Source organism: Lissotriton helveticus, chromosome 2_1 (genome assembly GCF_964261635.1).
Source record: "Lissotriton helveticus chromosome 2_1, aLisHel1.1, whole genome shotgun sequence".
Classification (NCBI taxonomy): Eukaryota; Metazoa; Chordata; class Amphibia; order Caudata; family Salamandridae; genus Lissotriton; species Lissotriton helveticus.
The window spans coordinates 1,872,694,946-1,872,717,155 of NC_136059.1; the positions used below are offsets into that span (position 1 = coordinate 1,872,694,946).

Sequence of the window (22,210 nt, forward strand, 5' to 3'; positions counted from 1 at the left end):
TCACCTTTTTCCAACTTTAAACAGTAACCACTCCACTTTAAGTCAAAGGATGTTAAAATTCATATTTTAAGTGTGAGAAAGAAAAATATTATTTGTATCCTATGAACACGTGCACGTTCCCCTCTTTTCGCAAATAGATGATTTAGACAATCCTCTGAACTTGTATTATTTATGCTTACCGGTCCGTGGAAGGGGGGCCCGGGCCAGGGGTAGCAGCCTGAGGCAGGCGGTTCTACACAGCGCGGACATGCTGGTGTCAGTTCTGGAGCAGCTCCTGCGAAATGTCACAACCAAGGCCAGAGAGCGTCTGACAGCACGCGTGCCTCCAACGGCCAGCTGTGAGATTGCTCGTACGGCGCGAGCACGCTTCCAGAAAGATTCCAGCAAATGAAACAATATACGTGGCGACGAACAGCGCCATCTTGGGACACACTACCTTTGTATTTGTTCCTGGCTGTGCCATGCGTTTATTTAGTATACCAGAACCATCCATCTTAAAATCAGTGCTTTAAAAATGTAAATGCGTCCATCCTCATTATTCCCCCTTAACAGCAATTTACTTTGAATACACCAGCATGTATTTAAAATACGTCAGAAGTTATTTTTAGGATGAGTCACATATTGTATTGTTTAACAGGTACAGAATGACGTTGTTAAGCTTTCCAATATTTTTGTTTGTCGAACGGCGACCTAGACCAAATAAGTACTAAACGTATCTCTCTGAAGATGGAAGGTCTAATCGCCTTCTGCTCTGCAGCATTCTGTAAGCAGTTCCCCGCCCCTTAGTTACTATACATTCCCGGACACTGCCTCAGGTATCACAATTGTAGAAATTGATTATTTCTTTTTAAAAAACATAGCGCTACAATAGTTCTTATTTTAGGAAAGAGTGCTAAAGGTTGTTTACATTTGCCGGAATGTAATATGCTGCTTCCTATACCAAGGGCACGGTGCCCTTTAAAGATGGTCAGGGGTGGGGTGTACAACCCCGCCCATATCCCCGCATAAACCGCCCCTTCTCTATAGTGTCTAAAGCATCGTGAAGGACGAAAGGTGAAATCAAGGACAGTGGGTACGGGGCTTGTAAACACATAGGCAGTCTGGATCTTAGTGCGGACAGCATGACATCAGTGTCAAATATTTAAATACAGAATTTGTGCTCAGTATTAAGCTGTACGATTAAAAAATACACCCGTCCGACTAAACCATACAGGTTCATGCATTGAGTATATATTTGTATAGGGTGAGCATTGGCTTTAAAATGATTCCAACTCAATCACATGAATTGGTTGACAAAGATATAATAACTATTTTGACTTCATAGATTTGTTTATATCATGGTAGAATATTGACCCACCTCGATGTGGAAAGAACGTTCTTGTCGGTTAATTCTAACCAGCTACGTTCTCCCCGTCTGTTTGCCATAACGATTAAAGATAAACATTGCTGTGTCGACACAGTTTATTGTGAACGAGGCATATTACATATATAATTGTATTGTATTGTATTGTAATTGTATGCGTTTTGATGAGGCATTGAAGTGCTAGTGTAGTGGTGGTTAACCCAATTGTTATTGGGATTATCTGCTGTCAAAGAAACAATTCCACACATCTACTCCAGTTTCCTTGTGGTAGACTGAATTAATAGGAGTTTGGTGCGATCATTACTTAGGGGATGTGAGTTCATGCAGATGGTTGATCGCATTAATAGATTAGCTAGAGGAGATTACATTTTCAAAGAAGGAGAGGCTATAACCTTTGAAATTAGGCGTGACCAATGTGCAGAAATTACATACTATAGATTAAGATGTACATGCATGTGGCTGAAAGCAGAGAACATAACGTTAGGAGAAGATAATGCAAAAGAACAAAAAAAGTGAGGTGGCAATTGGTTACCTACATGCTAAGTATGCTCCCGCTTATAGCAACAGAAGAATTCCATAAACAACTAGACAACATTACCAATAGATTCATCTGGAAAGATAAAAAGCCATGAATAAGCCTACAGAAACTAAGGCTAAACAAAAGCTTAGGTGGCTCAACCTCACCAACTTTAAAACATTTCAAACCGCATGCCTGGCTAAACAGGGGATATACTGGCTCATACCGCAGCAAGAATATATGCCAGTTTGGTTGGCACTCTAAAGAGCCTCGTTAGAAGGGCTAGATCACCTAGCTTTGCTCACAGCGAACAAACACCCCGAGACCAACAACATTATCCTTAAGAACACTAGACATGCCCTCCTCAAGGTCGACAAAAAAATGGAACAAAGCATTAAAATCACAAGATGGGAATCAATCTGGTTCAATACTAGGATAAAATACAAAGACAAGACACTAGACATGAGGGCCTGGTATGAAAGGGGCCTCTACCCCCACACAATTAGAAAAGCTTGGCACGCCACTCAAATTCGAAACTATCAAAAGCACATACAGTCTATCAGACATTGAATTCTACGCTTTCCTAAAAATCAAGGCAGCACTCACGAGATCAGCCCTTGGTAAGGAAGTTCCATCCATCCTGAAATATATGGCGAATCTAAATAAGATTGGCCACCACACATCCCACCTCTACAAACTGCTGAGCCCAGAAAAGTTGAGACTAAATACCAAAACACTAAGGTTCTGGGAAACGCTACAAAACAGACCCTTCAGCGAGAGAGATAAAATAGCCCTGTGGACCTCAGCAGTCAAGAACAAAGTCACTCCACAACTGGCACAAACCAAATACTGGCTACTCCACAAAGAGTTCTGGATTCCGGCCCGCCTAAAGGCGGCTGGGATCCGGGAGAGTGACGAGTGCTGGAACTGCCACAAAGAAAAAGGCGATTTAGCACACCTTATCCTTTACTGCTCCAAGGTCAGGACATTCTGGTCCAAAGTCAGTGACTTCATAAACAATATAGTGGGACACCTCATACAGCCAGATTTCGTAGGGATAGTTACAGCATTCATGGCCCCTGATATCCAATCCAAAGAGGATAGAGACCTGATCGACCTCCTGCTCACAGCGGCAGTGAAAACAATCGTTACGAACTGGAAGGACACTGGGAAGGCTACTTTCAAGAGCTGATTTAACTGGGTTACCTTCCTCATGGGTGCGGCCAACATAACAGCAAGCTACTCGCCCAACCACACGGCAAGGGGAGAGATGTGGTCCGCCCTTGACAAACACCTGGCATCACTCAAACCCCCTTAGGCTGCCCCACACAAGGCACCACGACGCCTGGATGCAGGGCGAACAAAGAACTCACTACCTACCCGGTCCTTCCCTCTCCCCTCTTTCTCTTTTATTTTCCAGGTTTTCACCTTTCTATTTCCAAGGGGAATACTAGAGTCATCACAGCCAGCCACACCAAGAGTCCGAGTAGGACTGCATGCACAACCTACCAGCCATGTCTGACCATACGCCTATTGTAACCCCAACGGCATTGATAGCCCATCGGTATTGACCTCATTGTATCGGTACTATACTGTATATATAATAATCTTCTAATAAAATTCTGTGAAATAAAAAAATAAAAAAGTTATGGTGAGTTTTTCCATGCAGGACTTTTTATGAATATAAAGGGTGCTTTTTGAGATAGCATGCAATCTGAAAATACTAAACTGTAGCAAGAACATTATTGGCATGTGAGATAATGCTATATTAAATACTTTTGATAGGCACTAGAATCAAGCAGACAGTCTGTGCTAGGCTACCGCTTCACCAAGAACAGCTCATCAACTCAGGGATTGGAAGTGTAAAGTAATGGCTGAATGCATATGTAGGGAATTATCAAGTACTTTAGGCTGCACTCAAGGAAGCAATACCTCATCATCTTAGCAACATGAGAGAATATATGGGGCATATATAGAAAACATGGAAAATAACATTTTGCAGATGATGGAGCTGATATCTTCTGTCGCACACACTTAATGGTCACAGTATTAATTAGAAAATCAAAGTGGTATCCATTTCGATGCCCCTAGTTTTGCATGGCACAAGATGGGGGGTGGGGGCTGTACGTTTATTGCCTGCATTCATGTGGCTAGTGGGTGGAGACCCAGACACTAACGTAGGATGGAGGGCTACAAGGCCACCTTTAGAAGAGCATGACAACTTTGTTTGCAAGTGACTGTGGATGAGTTCCTTCTGAGCACTGGGATGTGGTCGATGTTAGAGGTGAAGAATGGGCCTGTCGTTTCTGTTGTTCAAGGAGAGAACGTATCTAGGTCAGGCCTGCCCTTTTGTCTGTCCTTGATTACGGAGTCAGGAAGGCTGATGATAGCCAGGTGCAAAGATCTCCCACTTCACTGTGCCCTTGTTGTGGGTGCACCTAGCTGGAACCAGCCTCAGTGCTACCTACTGTGAGAAGCACAATCTTACACAAATGCTGTGTCTGGAGGGCACCCTGAGAAGCACACATGAAAGAGAATCAAATCAAATGGTTCTGCAGAACTAGATGGGATGCACTCACTGGTGCTGTTTGCCTTTCAAATGTAGTGGCATTACATAAGTGGAAATGTATGCACTTCCAGCAGTGAATGAATGCACATCACATACTAAATACAACAAACACTGAAACAATATGAATAAGTTGAAATAATTTTACACCCTGAATAGAAAGGCATTTATCAAGATATTATCGCTCTTGGCAAGACTGAAAGGCGGCCCCAATGTGTAGTTTAACAATTTGGCCCTTTGTCACACTTCAATGGGGAGCGTAACTGACAGTATTCTAGTACTTGTGTTCTTGTCATACCTTCCAGGGCTTGCAGGACTGATAAGGCTCAGCACTAGTGAGTGCGCTGGTCACAACTCCACTGGGAGCACAACTGACAGTCTTCAGACACTAGCACTCTTGTCACACTTCCCTGAAATGTGTGGCTGACAGTGCCTGGCACTGATGCTCTTGTTATTGCACCTCCCGTCAGAGTGGCTCAGGTTCTTTAATTTCGACTCCATCTTACATTCGCCGCCATTTTTGTTGCCTTTACACAGGCTGCTCGATGAACGAAGTGTCTCTGCCCTTTGGACTGCAAAGTGTAAAAAAAAAAACTCCGTCCTTGTTTTGAAACCAATCTCAGACACCAGCCGGCCTAACTAATCCTTGTCTGGACTACCTAATCCCTGTATCAACTATCTGTTAGCCTTTAGTATTCTTCTCTTGCCGTATCTTATCTTTTGGCCTTCGCTATTCTCTCCCTGTGTTTTCCTATTTCACAACCTTTCTTTTGAAGCATACAGACATGTCCTGCCATTGCAACACTGAACCATGGGTACCAGTATTGATTAACTTTGGGGGCTGGATAACACACAACATGTAAGCAGAGAGCACTCTGGTTGCACAACACCTTGTTTTCAAACTCTTCTGATTGGCTAAAACTTTGTGCATTGGGTGTATGTTTGTACAGATGTATTTTGGCTATAAAAGCTTGTGAGCCACGGAGTAAAGTGGCAGTCTCCTGAGAACCTACTTGGTGTACTTCTTGGACAACTGTGCTTAGCTGCAGCTAATAAACTTGGTTTTCTACGCCAACAGAGTATTCAGTGTCTCTGTGCAACAAGGCAGGTGAACTCGAAGATTTCAGGCATGCCCTGCACGGCCAGGCCCAAAGGCCCGGTTCTTCAATTGGCGCCCAACGTGGGGCGGCTTCAGAGGTAGCGGTTGAGCCCAAAGATCGTGAGGAGCCCTGCAGGAAAATTCCAGAGGAGGCGCCCCCACACCAGCGACCCCTGTATGTCGAAAAGTGGACCGATGGTCTTTTGAAGTGTGACTTCTCCTTTCCAGCGGCTGCTGGTGACTGCTGCCCTGACTGCCGTCCTGCCTTGGTCCCTTTTTTGGTGATGACTGGTATTGCGAGACGTTAGACGGACCGCTGTTGGCGTGAGAAGACATTTGGTTAAGTACTAGTGGGTAGCTCCCACTTCTTTGTTTTTGGGTTCTTAGATTCGACAATTGCAATTTTCGAAGCCAAGGGGTGAGTACGTTTGTGCTGTTTTGATTAGCCCCTTGTTGTTTGTAGGGAGCCAGTGAAGTCACAATGCCTGGTTTCAGTAAGTTTCAAAAATGGTCTTGTTTTTGTTGTGATATGGACTCCCGACTGGAGGACTCTTGTCCAATTACTCCGGCTGGAACTCCTACTTATGAGCTTTACTCTAAACATGGTGTAGGCCCCATCACCATTAATGAAGTGTGGGTCCGCTATACGAAGAAAGATGGTATTTTACAGTGGCCACATAATGGTAGTTTTGAGCCTGATATTTTAGACAATTTAGAAGCTACTTTGTTTAAAAGAAAAGCCCGGCCGGCTATGTTTGACTCTTTTCGCCTTTGGCGCAAGGAAGCCAAACAGAAAGAAATTAAACAGGCAAAAAGAGATAGGAAAGAAAGAGGCATGACTGTTATACAGGCTGCCCAACAGTTTAAAGATAATGAAATAGATCATGCAATAGAGATCTCAGATAGGCAACATCGCATGGCGATTGATAAATGTTACCCGGTGCTGCCAACTTCATCCCCAAATCCCGATGCTGATCTTGAGAAGGATCCTTTAATGTCTCACTTGTTAAGATCGCCCCCGCCCTATGTACAAGGTGCTAATGCACCCCCGCTTTTGTTACCCGTCCAGCAACCTGTTATTCTCCCACCAGCTCCAGCTCCTGCACCTCCACCACAGCCCTTTGTGCCACTACCACTCCCGCCATTTCCTTTGCCTCCAGCTCCCTTGCTTCCAGCTCCTCTGCCTCCGACTTCTTTGCCTCAGTGTCCTTTGCCCTCGGCCTCCGTTCTACCTGTTGCCTCTTCTCCTGCTCCGTCTCATACCTTATCTCCTGTTTTTCTGCCAACTTCCCCTTCTGTCCATCAGAGGATGGTTGAGACTGTTTCTGGTCTCTTTACTCCTCTCTTTGGGTCAGTAAGTCTGACTCCTGTTCTTCCCCGTAGGCAGACCCGTAGTTTACTTCCTGATTCCCAAGAACGATATGAGTTAGCTCTCCTTGCTCACAGATGGATCATGCAGGGTCTCGAGTATACCGTGCAAGATATCATGGAAACGTTTGAGCAGTGGGATGCCCCTACACAGAGATTTGTTTTTGACGCCATGTGTGGCATTTTAGGTCAGGAATGGGAGGATATGGGATTGAGTTTAGCTTTGAAGGGTTTGCTGGATATTAGGACTGATTTTGACAAAGGAATTATTGTGGGTCCTGAGGTTGAGAATGCTGTACGGACACTTATCACTTTTAGATCAATGTTCTTTTCCCGGTCTTTGTCTGAACCTGATCCTTCTGTTAGGCGCAAACTGAAACACTACCCTATGCGAGAGGTTCCCCCTGTGTGGAGAGAAGCGGTTGCAGCCCAGGATGGTAATCAGCCCATAACAGCTCACTTCCAACGTATATGGGTACATGTACCTGTTAGACCCGGCACCTTGGCGTGAGTTTCCCTTCCACTTTTTGCTGTTGTGCCTCAAATGTTTTGATGGTGTCTGCTACTCAGGGCACTGCGCCACGGCCAACCCGTGCCGCCGTGCAAGTGCTCCCTACTGTAAAGTGTACATATGATTGATGTCCATGATTGGTTCATTGGATTTACTGTTAGTCCCTAGTAAAGTGCACCAGGAGTGCCAGGGCTTGTGAATGCCAATACTGCTAGTGGGCCTGCAGCGCTGGTTGCGCCACCCACAAAGGCAGCCTTAAAATGTGTCTAGGGTCTGCCATTGCAGAACCTGCGTGCAGTCTGGTACTGTCACCCTGGCTGGGCAAGTGCACACGCTTGCCAGCCCCTGAACCTTCCCTTAAACTTCATATTAGTCACCCCTATAGTAGGCCTGAGGGCAGGGTGCATTGTAGTGTAAGGTAGAACATGCCCTGATGTGTGTGGCATGTTCTAATAGTGAATTACTGCCAAATTCGTTTTTCACTATTGTAAGGCTACCTGTTCCCTTCTAGGCCAGATGGGCTGCTGGAATTATTACACTCTATAATCCCAGCAGGCTCAGGGAACATGGTAGAAATTCATGTTTAGTATGCCTGAACTCAGAATAATAAAATACTTCTTTTAGTAAAGTTTATTTTAATATCCTGTGTTTGCAAATGCTACTTTTAGAAAGTTAGCATTTGCTTGCCTAACCATTTCAGCCCGCCTCTGCTTGGATGTGGATCTGACTGTCTGGTGTGTGTGAGTGACAGGGCTGGGAGTTGACAGGTAGGGATTAGCAGGAGGACCCCTTAATGGGTGGTGGGAGTTTCCCCTGAATGATGCATCAGGCTGTGCTCTGCCTCCACAATGCTGGCTCCGCCCTCCTGGGGAGCGACTGATGACTCAGCCTGCACCTGGCCCAGGAAGGACCGAAGCTTGTCAACAAAGTACTCAGGCCACTCCTGCCCTCTCAATGCCGGCTCCGCCCCCCTGGGGAGCGGCTGATGTGCCTGCCCTCACACTGAATGCAGAAGCAGAAGTACCCACCGCAAGTGCTCAGGAGCTGAGAGCAGTTATGCAGAGGCCCCCCTGGCCAGTGAGAACAAAAGAAACTGTGTATAAAAGTAGGAGCCCTGCTCCTTGTAAATTAGATCCAGTTTGCGCAAAGAAGAAGCTCTGCCTGAAGAGAAGGACCCTGGAAGCTGCAAGGAGAAGTACTGACTCTGACCCCAAGAGACTGGCCTGTGGTGGGTGCCTTGCTGCTGAAGGAGAGCAGGAGAAGAAAGACTGAAAGACTTTGCTTTTATCCACCTTGTGCTAAAACTTTTACCAAGATCTCCAAGGGCTTGCTGTGAACTTGCCCCCTGACCAGCGCCCCAGGAACACTGGGCGCTACCCTGTCCCCCTGGAAGAAGGAGCTGCTGTGAGCCAGCAGCCTGATCGACACAGCTGCTGAAGGAAAGAGGAGCGCGCTGTGAAAGAATCCCTGCGCCCCTCCTAAGAGGCCCTTGGCACCCCGTCCCGCCGAGCACCGCATCTGCTAACTGGCCGGCACCAGGTGACACCGAAAGGCCCAGCCTCGCTGGCCTAATCACCGTCCCTACCGCCTGCCTAACTGCGAAGCACCGCAAGAACGGACTTGGCCAAGTATCTGCTGTGACCTGAGAGGCTTGTGTGCGCCTCACGCTGCTACCCGGGGCTCTGCCCCCTTTTCCAGGACCTGAGGTGTGTCGCCGTCTACCCGACCCGCGCCGCAACGCCAACCTCCGAGCCAGAGCCGAGCCGCCGCTCGCTCCAACCTCGGGAGGAAGACACCGCGACGTGGACCACCGAGCCGGCCTGCACCCGACCCCTTCAAAAAGACAAAGGTACTGTTTCCCGTCCCGCGGTGCGAGCCGCTGTCCCACCTCGCTCGCACCGCCATCTGCCTCAGCCGAGCCCCCGGAGCCGCGCAGTGAGCGCTCCCCGGGCCCCCGCTCTCTCCCCTGACAGCCGTGCAGCGCGCTCGTCAGGCTGACAGTGACTCCCCGGCCGCCGATCCCGCTAGAGGCGTGAGATTGGGCAGACCGGGTCCGATCGTTGGCGCAGAGAGGCCCTGGCTGATTGAAATTCTTGCTGGAGGAACGTACCAGGACTAGGGAAGAGTCCGCAACCCTTTTTAAAAAGCACCAGAACAATTCTTTTAACGCTGATACAAAGACCTGTGGCATAATCAGAGAGTAACTGGAACCATTTTCTTAAACTACGCAAAGACTGTATTTACAAGCCTGATCTAAAGATATATATAAAGAGGATATTTTTACAGAAATACAGTCTAGTGTCATTGTGTGGTGGGTTGATGGTCATTGTGTGTGATGTTGCAAATGTTTAACCCTATGTACTCCAGAGTTTAGCCTAGACTGCTTGCGCCACACTACCTAAAGGGCGAGTAGGGGTTATTTCTGGGAGTAATCCTTTGCCCTGACTTAGAGGAGAGGGTCCCTGCTTGTCGCAAGTACAAACCTGCGCCAACCAGAGACCCCCAATTCTAACATTGGTGGCAGCGGTGGGATCTCGAATTTACATTTGCAGTGTCCATACATTGACTAGTGACCATTGCACAGTGATTTCAATCCAGTAACTGAGCCACAGATTTCTTTTTAAGTGACTTTGCTCTGCTAGAAGAAGATCCCTTTTTGTCTAAAACCATGCCTGGCACCAACAGCGTAGAGAAAACCGCGTCTGTGACCTCTGAGGTGTTGGAGATAGAATGGGATGTGTCAAAACTGGACGAATACAAGAAAGATGAGCTAATCTTCTTTGCCAAGAGATTCAAGGTTCCACGTGCAGGGTGCAAGAACAAGACGGATTACTACAAAGCCCTGAAAGCCTGGATTGAATCTAGGAATGCACCTGAGGATCAGGAGTTACCTGATGATACTGGTGTACCTGACAAGGAAGGCAGCATCCATAGCTTTGGCAGAGGCCTGTCGCCAGAGGAGCTGGCAGACAGAAAAGAAACCAGGAATCATGAAATGAAGCTGGCAGAATTAAACTTGAAGGGCCAACTGGAGCTGGAGAGCAAAAGGATGGCTCTGGAAGAGCGAAAACTCCAGTTGGAGTTTGACGTGAAAATGAGGGAGATGAGTCTAAAAGAGAAAGCCTTGGATCATCCTCCCTCTGGTGGCAGCACAACGCCGGTGCAGGTAGAGTCAAGAGTGCACATCCCCAAAGATGTAGTTAAAGAGTTCTTTAAGGGGGATGACATAGGACAGTGGTTTAGGGCATATGAGGTAGCCATGCTTTCCCACCGGGTCCCTGAGAGGGATTGGGGAGCGGGGTTATGGGGGAGGTTCCTTAGCGAAGGGCGGGACACCCTGCTAGATTTGCCCACTGAAGACCAGAGATCCTATCCCCCTATGAAAGAAGCTTTAATGACCAGGTATGGGCTTACCCCTGAAATGTATAGACAGAAGTTTAGGGGGTGTAATAAGCGGCCTGGGAATACGTATGTGGAGTTTGTGACTTTTTTTTGCAGAGCACTGGATGGTTGGGTGAAGGGTAACAAAGTGAATGATTTTCAAGGTCTCTTTGATTTAATTGCATGGGAGCACTTGTCTGATCAATGTTTTCCTGAGTTACGCCAGCACCTGATTGATAGCAAGTTGTCCAACCCGAGGAAACTTGCTGAGGAGGCGGACCGCTGGCTCAGCACCAGGGTCCACAAGGGTCCAGTGGGAGACTCCGCCAAGGGTGGGCAGGGTCCCCAGCAGAAGAGTGGGGGGGACAAGGGAAAACAGAAAGGGTTCCAAAAAGGCCCCCAAAGTAATCCCCAAGGGGACCAGCAGAAAGGTTCTCAGCCTCCCCCACCCCCTAAGCAGAATGGGGCCCCGACAGGTCGACCTGTTCCAAGGGGGCCCTTCAATTGTTACAAATGTGGTGACCCGGGGCACATAGCCAGTGACCCCAAGTGTCGCCTGTTTGGAAAACCAGCACCCACTGGTGCTCCGCCCCGACAAGTGACCAGTGTTCACTTAGGAGAAGAAGTGATGGTCCCGGGGGGTGGAGATCCTGTTCAGATGACCCTAGTCTCACTAGGAGACAGTGAGATGGTCCCTACAAGCTACCTGCCCTCTAACACTAAAAAATATGGGCAGGTGGTTACCATCAATGGTAAGAAAGCTGAGGCTCTTAGAGACACAGGAGCCAGTGTGACTGCAGTGAGGCATCACCTGGTGTCTCAAGAGCAGGTTGTACCCCATGCCTACTGTAGGGTTGTCAACGCTGACAATTCAGAGAGTCAGTGTCCGATGGCTCAAGTTCCCTTCGAGTGGGGGGGGGTCTCTGGTACTCTGCAGGTCTGTGTGAGGAAAACCATGCCTGTTGACTGTTTGCTAGGGAATGACTTGGAGGACTCCCCTTGGGAAAAGGTGGAGAAAACGACTCACCTGAAGATGGTGGGTCTACCTGACTGGGCGTGCGTGACCACCCGGTCAATGGCAGCCAGTAGGGGTGATCAAGAGGTCCTGGGGCCTGACGGAGAGGCCCAGGAACCGGCCTTGGGGAGAAGGCGCAGGGCGCGCGGGAAACCGGCCCCTGAAGTTCCCACGGTCCAGGAGGAAGCAGACCTTGAGGGGGATGCCCTGGAGCCTACTGGGGAACAGATTGCCGAACTGGGGGACCTGCCTGAGCTGACCCATTGGCAGCAAGAAGGAGGCCCCTCCAGGGAGGAATTCTGCAGGGAGCAGAAAGAATGCCCTTCTCTCGTGGGTATGCGGCAGCAGGCTGCAGACCAGGCCAATGGTGTTCAGGCCAAAACACATTATGTGTACTGGGAGAATGACCTCCTGTACTCAGAGCCTAAGGCTGCTGAACCTGGGTCAGCCCGTGTGCTGGTGGTACCCCAGAAGTTCAGAGCCTTCCTACTGGGACTGGCTCATGATGTGCCTTTAGCAGGACATTTGGGGATGGACAAGACCTATGACAGGCTTGTCACCCACTTCTACTGGCCCCAAATGCACAAGAGCTCAGATGCTCATTGTAGGACCTGTCCAACTTGCCAGGCAAGTGGGAAGTGCGGAGGGAAGAACAAGGCTCCCCTCCAACCCTTCCCTGTGGTCAGTACGCCATTCCAACGAGTGGGTATTGATATTGTTGGGCCTCTGGACCCCAAGACAGCCATGGGCAACAGGTTCATCCTGGTCTTGGTGGATCATGCCACCCGGTACCCTGAAGCCATCCCTCTGAGGACAGTGACGGCCCCCGTGGTGGGGCGTGCACTAATGGGAATTTTCTCCAGAGTGGGGTTCCCTCTAGAGGTGGTGAGCGACAGAGGGACCAACTTCATATCCAAGTATATGAAGTCCCTTTGGCAAGAGTGTGGTGTAACCTACAAGTTCACCACACCTTACCATCCCCAAGGAAATGGGTTGGTTGAAAGATTCAACCGAACCCTGAAGGGCATGATCATGGGCCTGGAAGGTCCAATGAGGCGTAAGTGGGACGTCCTCTTACCATGCCTGCTCTTTGCATACCGCGAGGTGCCACAGAAGTCTCTAGGGTTCAGCCCCTTTGAGCTGCTGTATGGTCACCCCGTGAGAGGACCACTGAGTTTGGTAAAGGAAGGCTGGGAGCAATCTCCCAGGAAACCTCCCCAGAATGTATATAGCTACATGCTGGCCTTCAGAAACCAAACCAGGCGCTTCAGACAACTTGCTGAGGCAAATCTGGAAGCTAGCCAGGAGGAGATGAAGCGGTGGTACGACCAGAATGCCACTCTGGTAGAGCTTCAGCCTGGTCAAGAGGTGTATGTCTTGGCCCCAGTGGAACCCTGTGCACTTCAGGATAAGTGGACAGGTCCATTTGAGGTTGTGGAGCGCAAGAGCTCAGTGACATACTTGGTGGACATGAAGACGCCCAGGAATCCTTTAAGGGTCTTGCATGTCAACCGCCTCAAGCCCCACTTGAAAAGGTCCGAAGTGGGCATGCTGTTGGCCACTGATGATGGAATGGAGGAGGAGTCTGAGCCTCTTCCTGACCTCTTAGTGGCCTGTGAGAAGGATGGGTCAGTGGATGGAGTTAACCTCTCACCCACCCTGACCCCTGAGCAACAGGAAGACTGCCGCCAGTTGCTGGGGCAGTTTCCAGACCTGTTCTCCCTGGTTCCTAGTGTCACAGATTGGTGCGTCCATGATGTGGACACAGGAGACAGCTTACCTGTGAAGCATAAGGCCTACAGGGTAACTGACAGGGTCCGGGCCTGCATCAAGGAGGAGGTCTCCAAGATGCTTGCTCTTAGGGTGGTTGAGTCTTCCAGCAGTCCTTGGTCCAGCCCCGTGGTCTTGGTCCCAAAGGCTGCTGCGCCGGGAGCCACACCTGAACTCCGGTTCTGTGTGGACTACAGAGGACTCAATTCAGTCACCAAGACTGACGCGCACCCTATCCCCAGAGCTGATGAGCTCATTGATCGGCTAGGGGCTGCCCGGTTCCTCAGCACGTTTGATTTAACGTCTGGGTACTGGCAGATCGCCTTGACCGATGGGGCAAAGGAGAGGTCAGCATTCTCCACACCAGATGGGCATTTCCAGTTCCGGGTTATGCCATTTGGGATGAAGAATGCCCCTGCCACCTTTCAGAGGTTGGTCAACCAGGTGTTGGTCGGGCTGGATGAGTTCAGTGCCGCCTACCTGGATGACATCGCAGTGTTCAGTGGCACCTGGCCAGAACACCTGCGGCACCTCTGGGAAGTGTTGATGGCGCTGCGCAAGGCAGGCCTCACAATCAAGGCAAGCAAGTGCCAGATTGGGCAGGGTTCAGTGGTGTACTTGGGACACCAAGTGGGGAGTGGCAAGGTGGCACCCTTGCAACCCAAAATTGAGACCATCCTGGCTTGGGAACCCCCCAAGACCCAGACTGCAGTGAGAGCCTTCCTGGGGCTCACTGGGTATTACAGGAGGTTTGTCAAGGGCTATGGCACTATTGTGACCCCCTTGACAGAACTGACTTCTAAGAAGCAGCCCAGGAATGTGATTTGGACTGACACCTGTCAGAAGGCTTTTGACACCCTGAAGACTGCCATGTGCACGGCGCCCGTGCTCCTGGCTCCTGATTTCTCCAAGGAATTCATAGTGCAAACAGACGCTTCAGAGCATGGTGTAGGGGCTGTTCTCTCACAGATGACTGAGGAGGGCTGGGACCAACCCGTAGCCTTCATCAGTAGGAGGTTACTTCCACGGGAAAGTAGGTGGAGTGCAATAGAGCGAGAAGCATTTGCTGTGGTCTGGGCGCTGAAGAAGCTAAGACCCTACTTGTTTGGGTCTCACTTCCGGGTTCAGACGGACCACAGGCCCCTCAGATGGTTGATGCAAATGAGGGGTGAGAACCCAAAACTGTTGAGGTGGTCCATCTCCCTACAGGGTATGGACTTCACGGTGGAACACCGCCCTGGCACAGATCACGCCAACGCTGATGGTCTGTCCAGATTTTTCCGCCTTAGTGATGAGGAACTCCCTGGGGAAGGGTAGTTCTCCCCACATTTCAGCTGGAGGGGACACGTGTTAGACCCGGCACCTTGGCGTGAGTTTCCCTTCCACTTTTTGCTGTTGTGCCTCAAATGTTTTGATGGTGTCTGCTACTCAGGGCACTGCGCCACGGCCAACCCGTGCCGCCGTGCAAGTGCTCCCTACTGTAAAGTGTACATATGATTGATGTCCATGATTGGTTCATTGGATTTACTGTTAGTCCCTAGTAAAGTGCACCAGGAGTGCCAGGGCTTGTGAATGCCAATACTGCTAGTGGGCCTGCAGCGCTGGTTGCGCCACCCACAAAGGCAGCCTTAAAATGTGTCTAGGGTCTGCCATTGCAGAACCTGCGTGCAGTCTGGTACTGTCACCCTGGCTGGGCAAGTGCACACGCTTGCCAGCCCCTGAACCTTCCCTTAAACTTCATATTAGTCACCCCTATAGTAGGCCTGAGGGCAGGGTGCATTGTAGTGTAAGGTAGAACATGCCCTGATGTGTGTGGCATGTTCTAATAGTGAATTACTGCCAAATTCGTTTTTCACTATTGTAAGGCTACCTGTTCCCTTCTAGGCCAGATGGGCTGCTGGAATTATTACACTCTATAATCCCAGCAGGCTCAGGGAACATGGTAGAAATTCATGTTTAGTATGCCTGAACTCAGAATAATAAAATACTTCTTTTAGTAAAGTTTATTTTAATATCCTGTGTTTGCAAATGCTACTTTTAGAAAGTTAGCATTTGCTTGCCTAACCATTTCAGCCCGCCTCTGCTTGGATGTGGATCTGACTGTCTGGTGTGTGTGAGTGACAGGGCTGGGAGTTGACAGGTAGGGATTAGCAGGAGGACCCCTTAATGGGTGGTGGGAGTTTCCCCTGAATGATGCATCAGGCTGTGCTCTGCCTCCACAATGCTGGCTCCGCCCTCCTGGGGAGCGACTGATGACTCAGCCTGCACCTGGCCCAGGAAGGACCGAAGCTTGTCAACAAAGTACTCAGGCCACTCCTGCCCTCTCAATGCCGGCTCCGCCCCCCTGGGGAGCGGCTGATGTGCCTGCCCTCACACTGAATGCAGAAGCAGAAGTACCCACCGCAAGTGCTCAGGAGCTGAGAGCAGTTATGCAGAGGCCCCCCTGGCCAGTGAGAACAAAAGAAACTGTGTATAAAAGTAGGAGCCCTGCTCCTTGTAAATTAGATCCAGTTTGCGCAAAGAAGAAGCTCTGCCTGAAGAGAAGGACCCTGGAAGCTGCAAGGAGAAGTACTGACTCTGACCCCAAGAGACTGGCCTGTGGTGGGTGCCTTGCTGCTGAAGGAGAGCAGGAGAAGAAAGACTGAAAGACTTTGCTTTTATCCACCTTGTGCTAAAACTTTTACCAAGATCTCCAAGGGCTTGCTGTGAACTTGCCCCCTGACCAGCGCCCCAGGAACAGTGGGCGCTACCCTGTCCCCCTGGAAGAAGGAGCTGCTGTGAGCCAGCAGCCTGATCGACACAGCTGCTGAAGGAAAGAGGAGCGCGCTGTGAAAGAATCCCTGCGCCCCTCCTAAGAGGCCCTTGGCACCCCGTCCCGCCGAGCACCGCATCTGCTAACTGGCCGGCACCAGGTGACACCGAAAGGCCCAGCCTCGCTGGCCTAATCACCGTCCCTACCGCCTGCCTAACTGCGAAGCACCGCAAGAACGGACTTAGCCAAGTATCTGCTGTGACCTGAGAGGCTTGTGTGCGCCTCACGCTGCTACCCGGGGCTCTGCCCCCTTTTCCAGGACCTGAGGTGTGTCGCCGTCTACCCGACCCGCGCCGCAACGCCAACCTCCGAGCCAGAGCCGAGCCGCCGCTCGCTCCAACCTCGGGAGGAAGACACCGCGACGTGGACCACCGAGCCGGCCTGCACCCGACCCCTTCAAAAAGACAAAGGTACTGTTTCCCGTCCCGCGGTGCGAGCCGCTGTCCCACCTCGCTCGCACCGCCATCTGCCTCAGCCGAGCCCCCGGAGCCGCGCAGTGAGCGCTCCCCGGGCCCCCGCTCTCTCCCCTGACAGCCGTGCAGCGCGCTCGTCAGGCTGACAGTGACTCCCCGGCCGCCGATCCCGCTAGAGGCGTGAGATTGGGCAGACCGGGTCCGATCGTTGGCGCAGAGAGGCCCTGGCTGATTGAAATTCTTGCTGGAGGAACGTACCAGGACTAGGGAAGAGTCCGCAACCCTTTTTAAAAAGCACCAGAACAATTCTTTTAACGCTGATACAAAGACCTGTGGCATAATCAGAGAGTAACTGGAACCATTTTCTTAAACTACGCAAAGACTGTATTTACAAGCCTGATCTAAAGATATATATAAAGAGGATATTTTTACAGAAATACAGTCTAGTGTCATTGTGTGGTGGGTTGATGGTCATTGTGTGTGATGTTGCAAATGTTTAACCCTATGTACTCCAGAGTTTAGCCTAGACTGCTTGCGCCACACTACCTAAAGGGCGAGTAGGGGTTATTTCTGGGAGTAATCCTTTGCCCTGACTTAGAGGAGAGGGTCCCTGCTTGTCGCAAGTACAAACCTGCGCCAACCAGAGACCCCCAATTCTAACAGTACCTTGGAAGAGATCTGAGGTGCTGGCCCTTAAACAGTCCTTACCTGACCCCCGTAAAAACCCTGCTGGTTACTACAAAGAATTATCTCAGACTGTTGATGCTTGTATTATGAATTTGGCTGACATAGATATGTTGATGGGAAATGTTGTCCCACAACCATTGTGGGCTAGAATTCGGAAAGAGGACCACGCCCAAGAATTAGGAGGTGATTGGAATGCTATACTGGCTGCTGATAGACTCCAAGTGGGTGGTGCTAAACCCGATAATTTAGTTGCAGAACTTCCTGGTAGAATAACCACCTTAATGAAAACTATGATGCCTGCTCTGCGAGTTAATTGGGATAAGTTAGCTGCCTGTAAGCAGAAGAAGGATGAGAGTGTCTCCGACTTCTTTACTCGTTTTGAGGAAACGTTTCTTGATCACAGTGGTCAGGATATGAGCACAGAGTGGGGACAGCGATTGTTCGTAGATAAATTTGTATTTAATTTGCTTCCCGAGCTCTCTAATAAATTAAAGGATTCCGAAAGTTCATGGGCTGTTTCTTCTTCAGCCCAGATATTGGCTACTGCCCAATATTACGAAAATAGGGATAAGGAGAAGGACAAATTGGATAAAAAGACTAATGATTTAAAGACGAAGGTTCTTTTGCAACAGGCTTATCCTCCTCATCCTGCTCAGCGCCAGTTTCAGCCGACTCCCCAGTTTCAGAAGGTGTTTCAGAAACCTGAGCCCTTTGTTCCACGGCCTCCACTGGGTCCTAACCAATGTGCCTATTGTAAGGAAAAAGGTCACTTCAAGAATAATTGCCCGATTTTATTGCAGCATGCTGGTGGTACACCTGGGCCGCGAGGCCGAGGTGGCTTCCAGTCAACACCTAGGGGGAGGGGGCAAAGTACAATGTCCCAGGATCAACGTTCCTTTCCGCCTCAAAATTCCATGAATTATTTTGATCAGCAAAATACTCAGTCTGCCCATTATTATAATGACGATTATTATATGGAGGATGAGAATCAGGATTTTAACTCTTGCTAGGACAGCCGTAGACAAAGTGAGGGAGTCATTTCAGTTCCAGTGGACCAAAATGGGCCTTATGTTGATGTCCTTGCGCTTCGTGTGTCAGAGCCATTTCTCTTATATACTGGTGCAACGGAGAGTTCTATCATCCACCCTAAACTCCCTGGGGCACCTTTGTCTGGCTTAACAAATGTTTCTGTAGGATTTTCTGGCGCCCCAGTTCGTAACCCAGTTTCTTGTCCTTTACCTATCTCCATTGGTCCTTATGATTTGGAGGCTCCGCTTATTTTAACAACTGGTTGTGGTGAGAATTTCTTGGGTTTGGATTTGTTAAAAAGACTGTATGCGACCCTGCATTGTTCTCCTTCTGGTGAACATCTTACTTTAGGTAAGAGATTGACCTCCCCGACATATTTGTCTAGAGACCAACTCCCTTCTGGAATACGTTCCCTGCCTGCTACTTTTTGGGCTGCAGGCCCCAATGATGTTGGTCTCTTGCAGATTCCACCTTATGTTGTCACACTCAAGTCTAATGTTAGGTTACCTCGCATTCCTCAGTACAGAATTTCGAGTGATGGTGAGAGAGCACTGATGGCTATCATTTATGATTTGGTTAAGAAAGGTGTGGTTGAAGAGACTAGAGGAAATGTGTGCAATAGTCCTGTTTTGCCTGTCCTCAAACGTACTGACCCTTCCCAGCCACCTGTTTATCATTTTGTGATCGATCTTCGGGAGGTCAACAAGATTGTTGTACCCCAGTTTCCTGTCGTCGCAGATATCACTGCTTTATTGACGATGATACCTGCTTCGGCTGCCTGGTTTTCGGTCATTGACCTTAAGAATGCTTTCTTTAGCATTCCCATTCCTGAGGAAAGTAGGGATATTTTTGGTTTCTCTTTGGGAGGCCGCAGTTTTCGGTTCAAGCGTGCACCTCAAGGCTATTGTGAAAGTCCCTCCATTTATAGTCAGGCTTTGAAAACTCAGCTCGATGCTTTCACTTTGCCTTCAGGTGCCACCCTTATTCAGTACGTAGATGATCTGTTGGTTGCTGGTGATTCTGAGGACGTTTGTAAACAAGTTACTGTTTCACTGTTGCATCACTTGTCTGACCTTCATCATAAGGTTTCGCCCTCTAAATTACAATATTGTCCCCAAGACGTTACCTACTTAGGTCATCTCTTGTCGAAAGAGGTACGGCAATTGACCCCAGAAAGAATCCAAGCAATTGCACAAATGTCTGTACCATGCACACAGAGAGAGGTGCGTGCCTTTTTGGCCATTACCTCTTACTGCAGACAATGGATTCCGAAGTTTTCTTTGTTAGCGAAACCTTTGTTGGCACTTACCCTTAAAGATACACCCCAACCTCACCCTTGGACAGAGGAATGCCAGAAAAGTTTTACTGATTTGCGTACTTCCTTGTGTTCTGCTCCTGTGTCGGGTACTCCGGATTACAGCATACCTTTCACACTTTATGTGCACGAGAGAGAAGGTTGGGCGTTGTCAGTTTTGACACAACAATTTGGTGACAAGCAACGCCCGTGTGCTTATTTTTCGGCTACGTTAGACCCTGTAGCTAAAGCATTACCTAGTTGTCTGAAAGCTACAGCAGCAGCAGCAGTTTCTATTCGACAATCTGCTGTATTGGTGCTAGACAATACGCTTATTGTCATGGTGCCACATGCAGTGGATACACTTCTAAACAGGACAAAAACTCAGCATCTTACGAGCGCCCGTTTATCGGGGTATGAGCTGACGCTCTTGGCTAGTCACGTGCACATCAAGCGATGTAATACCCTAAATCCAGCTACATTGTTACCTTTCCCAGTAGAGAAAGATATTTAAGAGCAACATGATTGTTTTCTCCGTACAGAGGAGGAGACAAAAGGTAGGATTGATTTAAAGATACGCCGCTCCTGGACCCGGATGGGATCCTATGGGTGGATGGTTCATGTTTTAAGCTCCCCAATGGTGAAACGACTGCAGCCTATGCTGTTACCACTTTGCATACAATTGTGGAGACAGCACGCATTAGGCAAAATTCAGCCCAAGCAGCTGAATTGATAGCACTGACTAGAGCTTGTGTATTGGCTAAAGGGAAGAGAGTGAATGTGTTCACCGACAGCCAATATGCATTTGGGGTGGACCACAGTTTTGGCCGCCTTTGGAGGGAAAGCAGATTCTTTACCTCACATGGTACTAAAATACAGCATGGTCAGTTAGTGAATGACCTTTTGGAATCACTTGCTTTACCCACTCAGATAGCAATTGTGAAGTGTAGTGCGCATAAGAGGATCACTGATGATGTGGGTGAAGGAAACGCTTTTGCGGATCAGATAGCGAAAGAGACAGTGAGAGATGTGACGAGTTATATGTATGTTGCTGGACCTGCTAGATGGGTCAGTCAAGGAGGAATGTGTGAGGACACAATAGAAAGTGTGAAAATGATTCAGAAAGAAGCTACAGAGAAATAATTGAGTAAGTGGAGAGATGGTACGGGAATGTTGGATGCGACGGGGTGTTGGATAGAATTGTCGGAACACCAACGTTGGCTGTTACCAGACGCCTATGTACTTCCAGTAGTAACTATGGTGCATGGTCCAGCCCACATCAGTGCGAAAGGAATATGCAAGCTTTTTGCTCCGGTATGGCAGAATGCAGGGATTCCTAAATGTGCAGACAATCTTGTTAAACATTGCATTGTTTGTTTGATGCACAACCCAGGAAGAGGGACACCAACCCCAGCAGGCCATTTTGCTCCCCCAACGTATCCTTTTGAGGTATTGCAGATACACTACATTCATATGGAGAGATGCAATAACCTAAAGTATGTCCTTGTGGTGGTGTGTGCCTTTTCTAGATGGATAGAGGCCTACCCCCTAAAGGATAATACTGCCTTGTCTACAGCCAAGGTCCTTCTGAAAGAATACTTCCCGAGGTTTGGTTTACCTCGAATTGTCTGGAGTGACAATGGAAGGGAATTTGTGGGTCAAATCATGCAGAAAGTATGTGCAGGGCTTGGTATTAAGCAGAAATTCCATGCGGCAAACTACCCTCAGTCAGCGGGTTTGGTAGAGTGCTATAATGGCACTCTCAAGTTTAAACTTGCAAAGATACAAGACAGCACAGTTCTTGCCTGGCCCGATGCTTTACCTTTAGCCCTCTTGTCAACTCGAACAACTGTTCATTCTCATGTGGGACTTAGCCCATATGAGATCGTGTTCAGACGCCCGGCTAATGTCTGGGGTGTCCCTAGACCCAAGAAGTACTCTGACATAGAATACCCAATGTTAATTGACTATTTGCATGACCTCACCACTAAATTGCGTGTTCTCCATCAGCAGGTACAAGACACCTTGCCGCAGGCTTCCTCAGATCCTGGGCACACCCTCCAACCTGGCGACTGGGTGTGTCTGAAAAACTTCCAAAGGAAGAGGAATTTGGAGCCTCGCTGGCGGGAGCCGAGACAGGTCCTGCTGACAACACGTACAGCCGTGAAAGTTGTTGGGAAAAAGAACTGGATCCATGGTGTGCACTGCAAAAAGGTGCCCTTGCCTTTGCCTTTTGATCAGTGGGTCCGCGAAGGTATAGGTGATTGTGAAGGAGAGAGGATCCCCCGGTTTGTACCTTTTGGTGATGCACACCTAGAATGGACTCAGTCTGAGAAAGAGGACGATGACATTTTGCAAAAAGCTGTACCATCGCATCTCAGAATA

General features: G+C 49.0%; 1 protein-coding gene across 1 annotated transcript in view; it reads right to left on the minus strand.

Moving 5' to 3' along the window:
• MGARP (mitochondria localized glutamic acid rich protein) overlaps positions 1–358 on the minus strand; it is a 418,917-nt gene extending 418,559 nt beyond the window's left edge. The window contains exon 1 of the mRNA XM_078676785.1: positions 180–358. Coding sequence (XP_078532911.1) covers positions 180–249 — 70 coding nt within the window. The 5' untranslated portion in view covers positions 250–358. The remainder of the gene's footprint in view (positions 1–179) is intronic.
• Between the last annotated feature and the right edge of the window lie 21,852 nt (positions 359–22,210).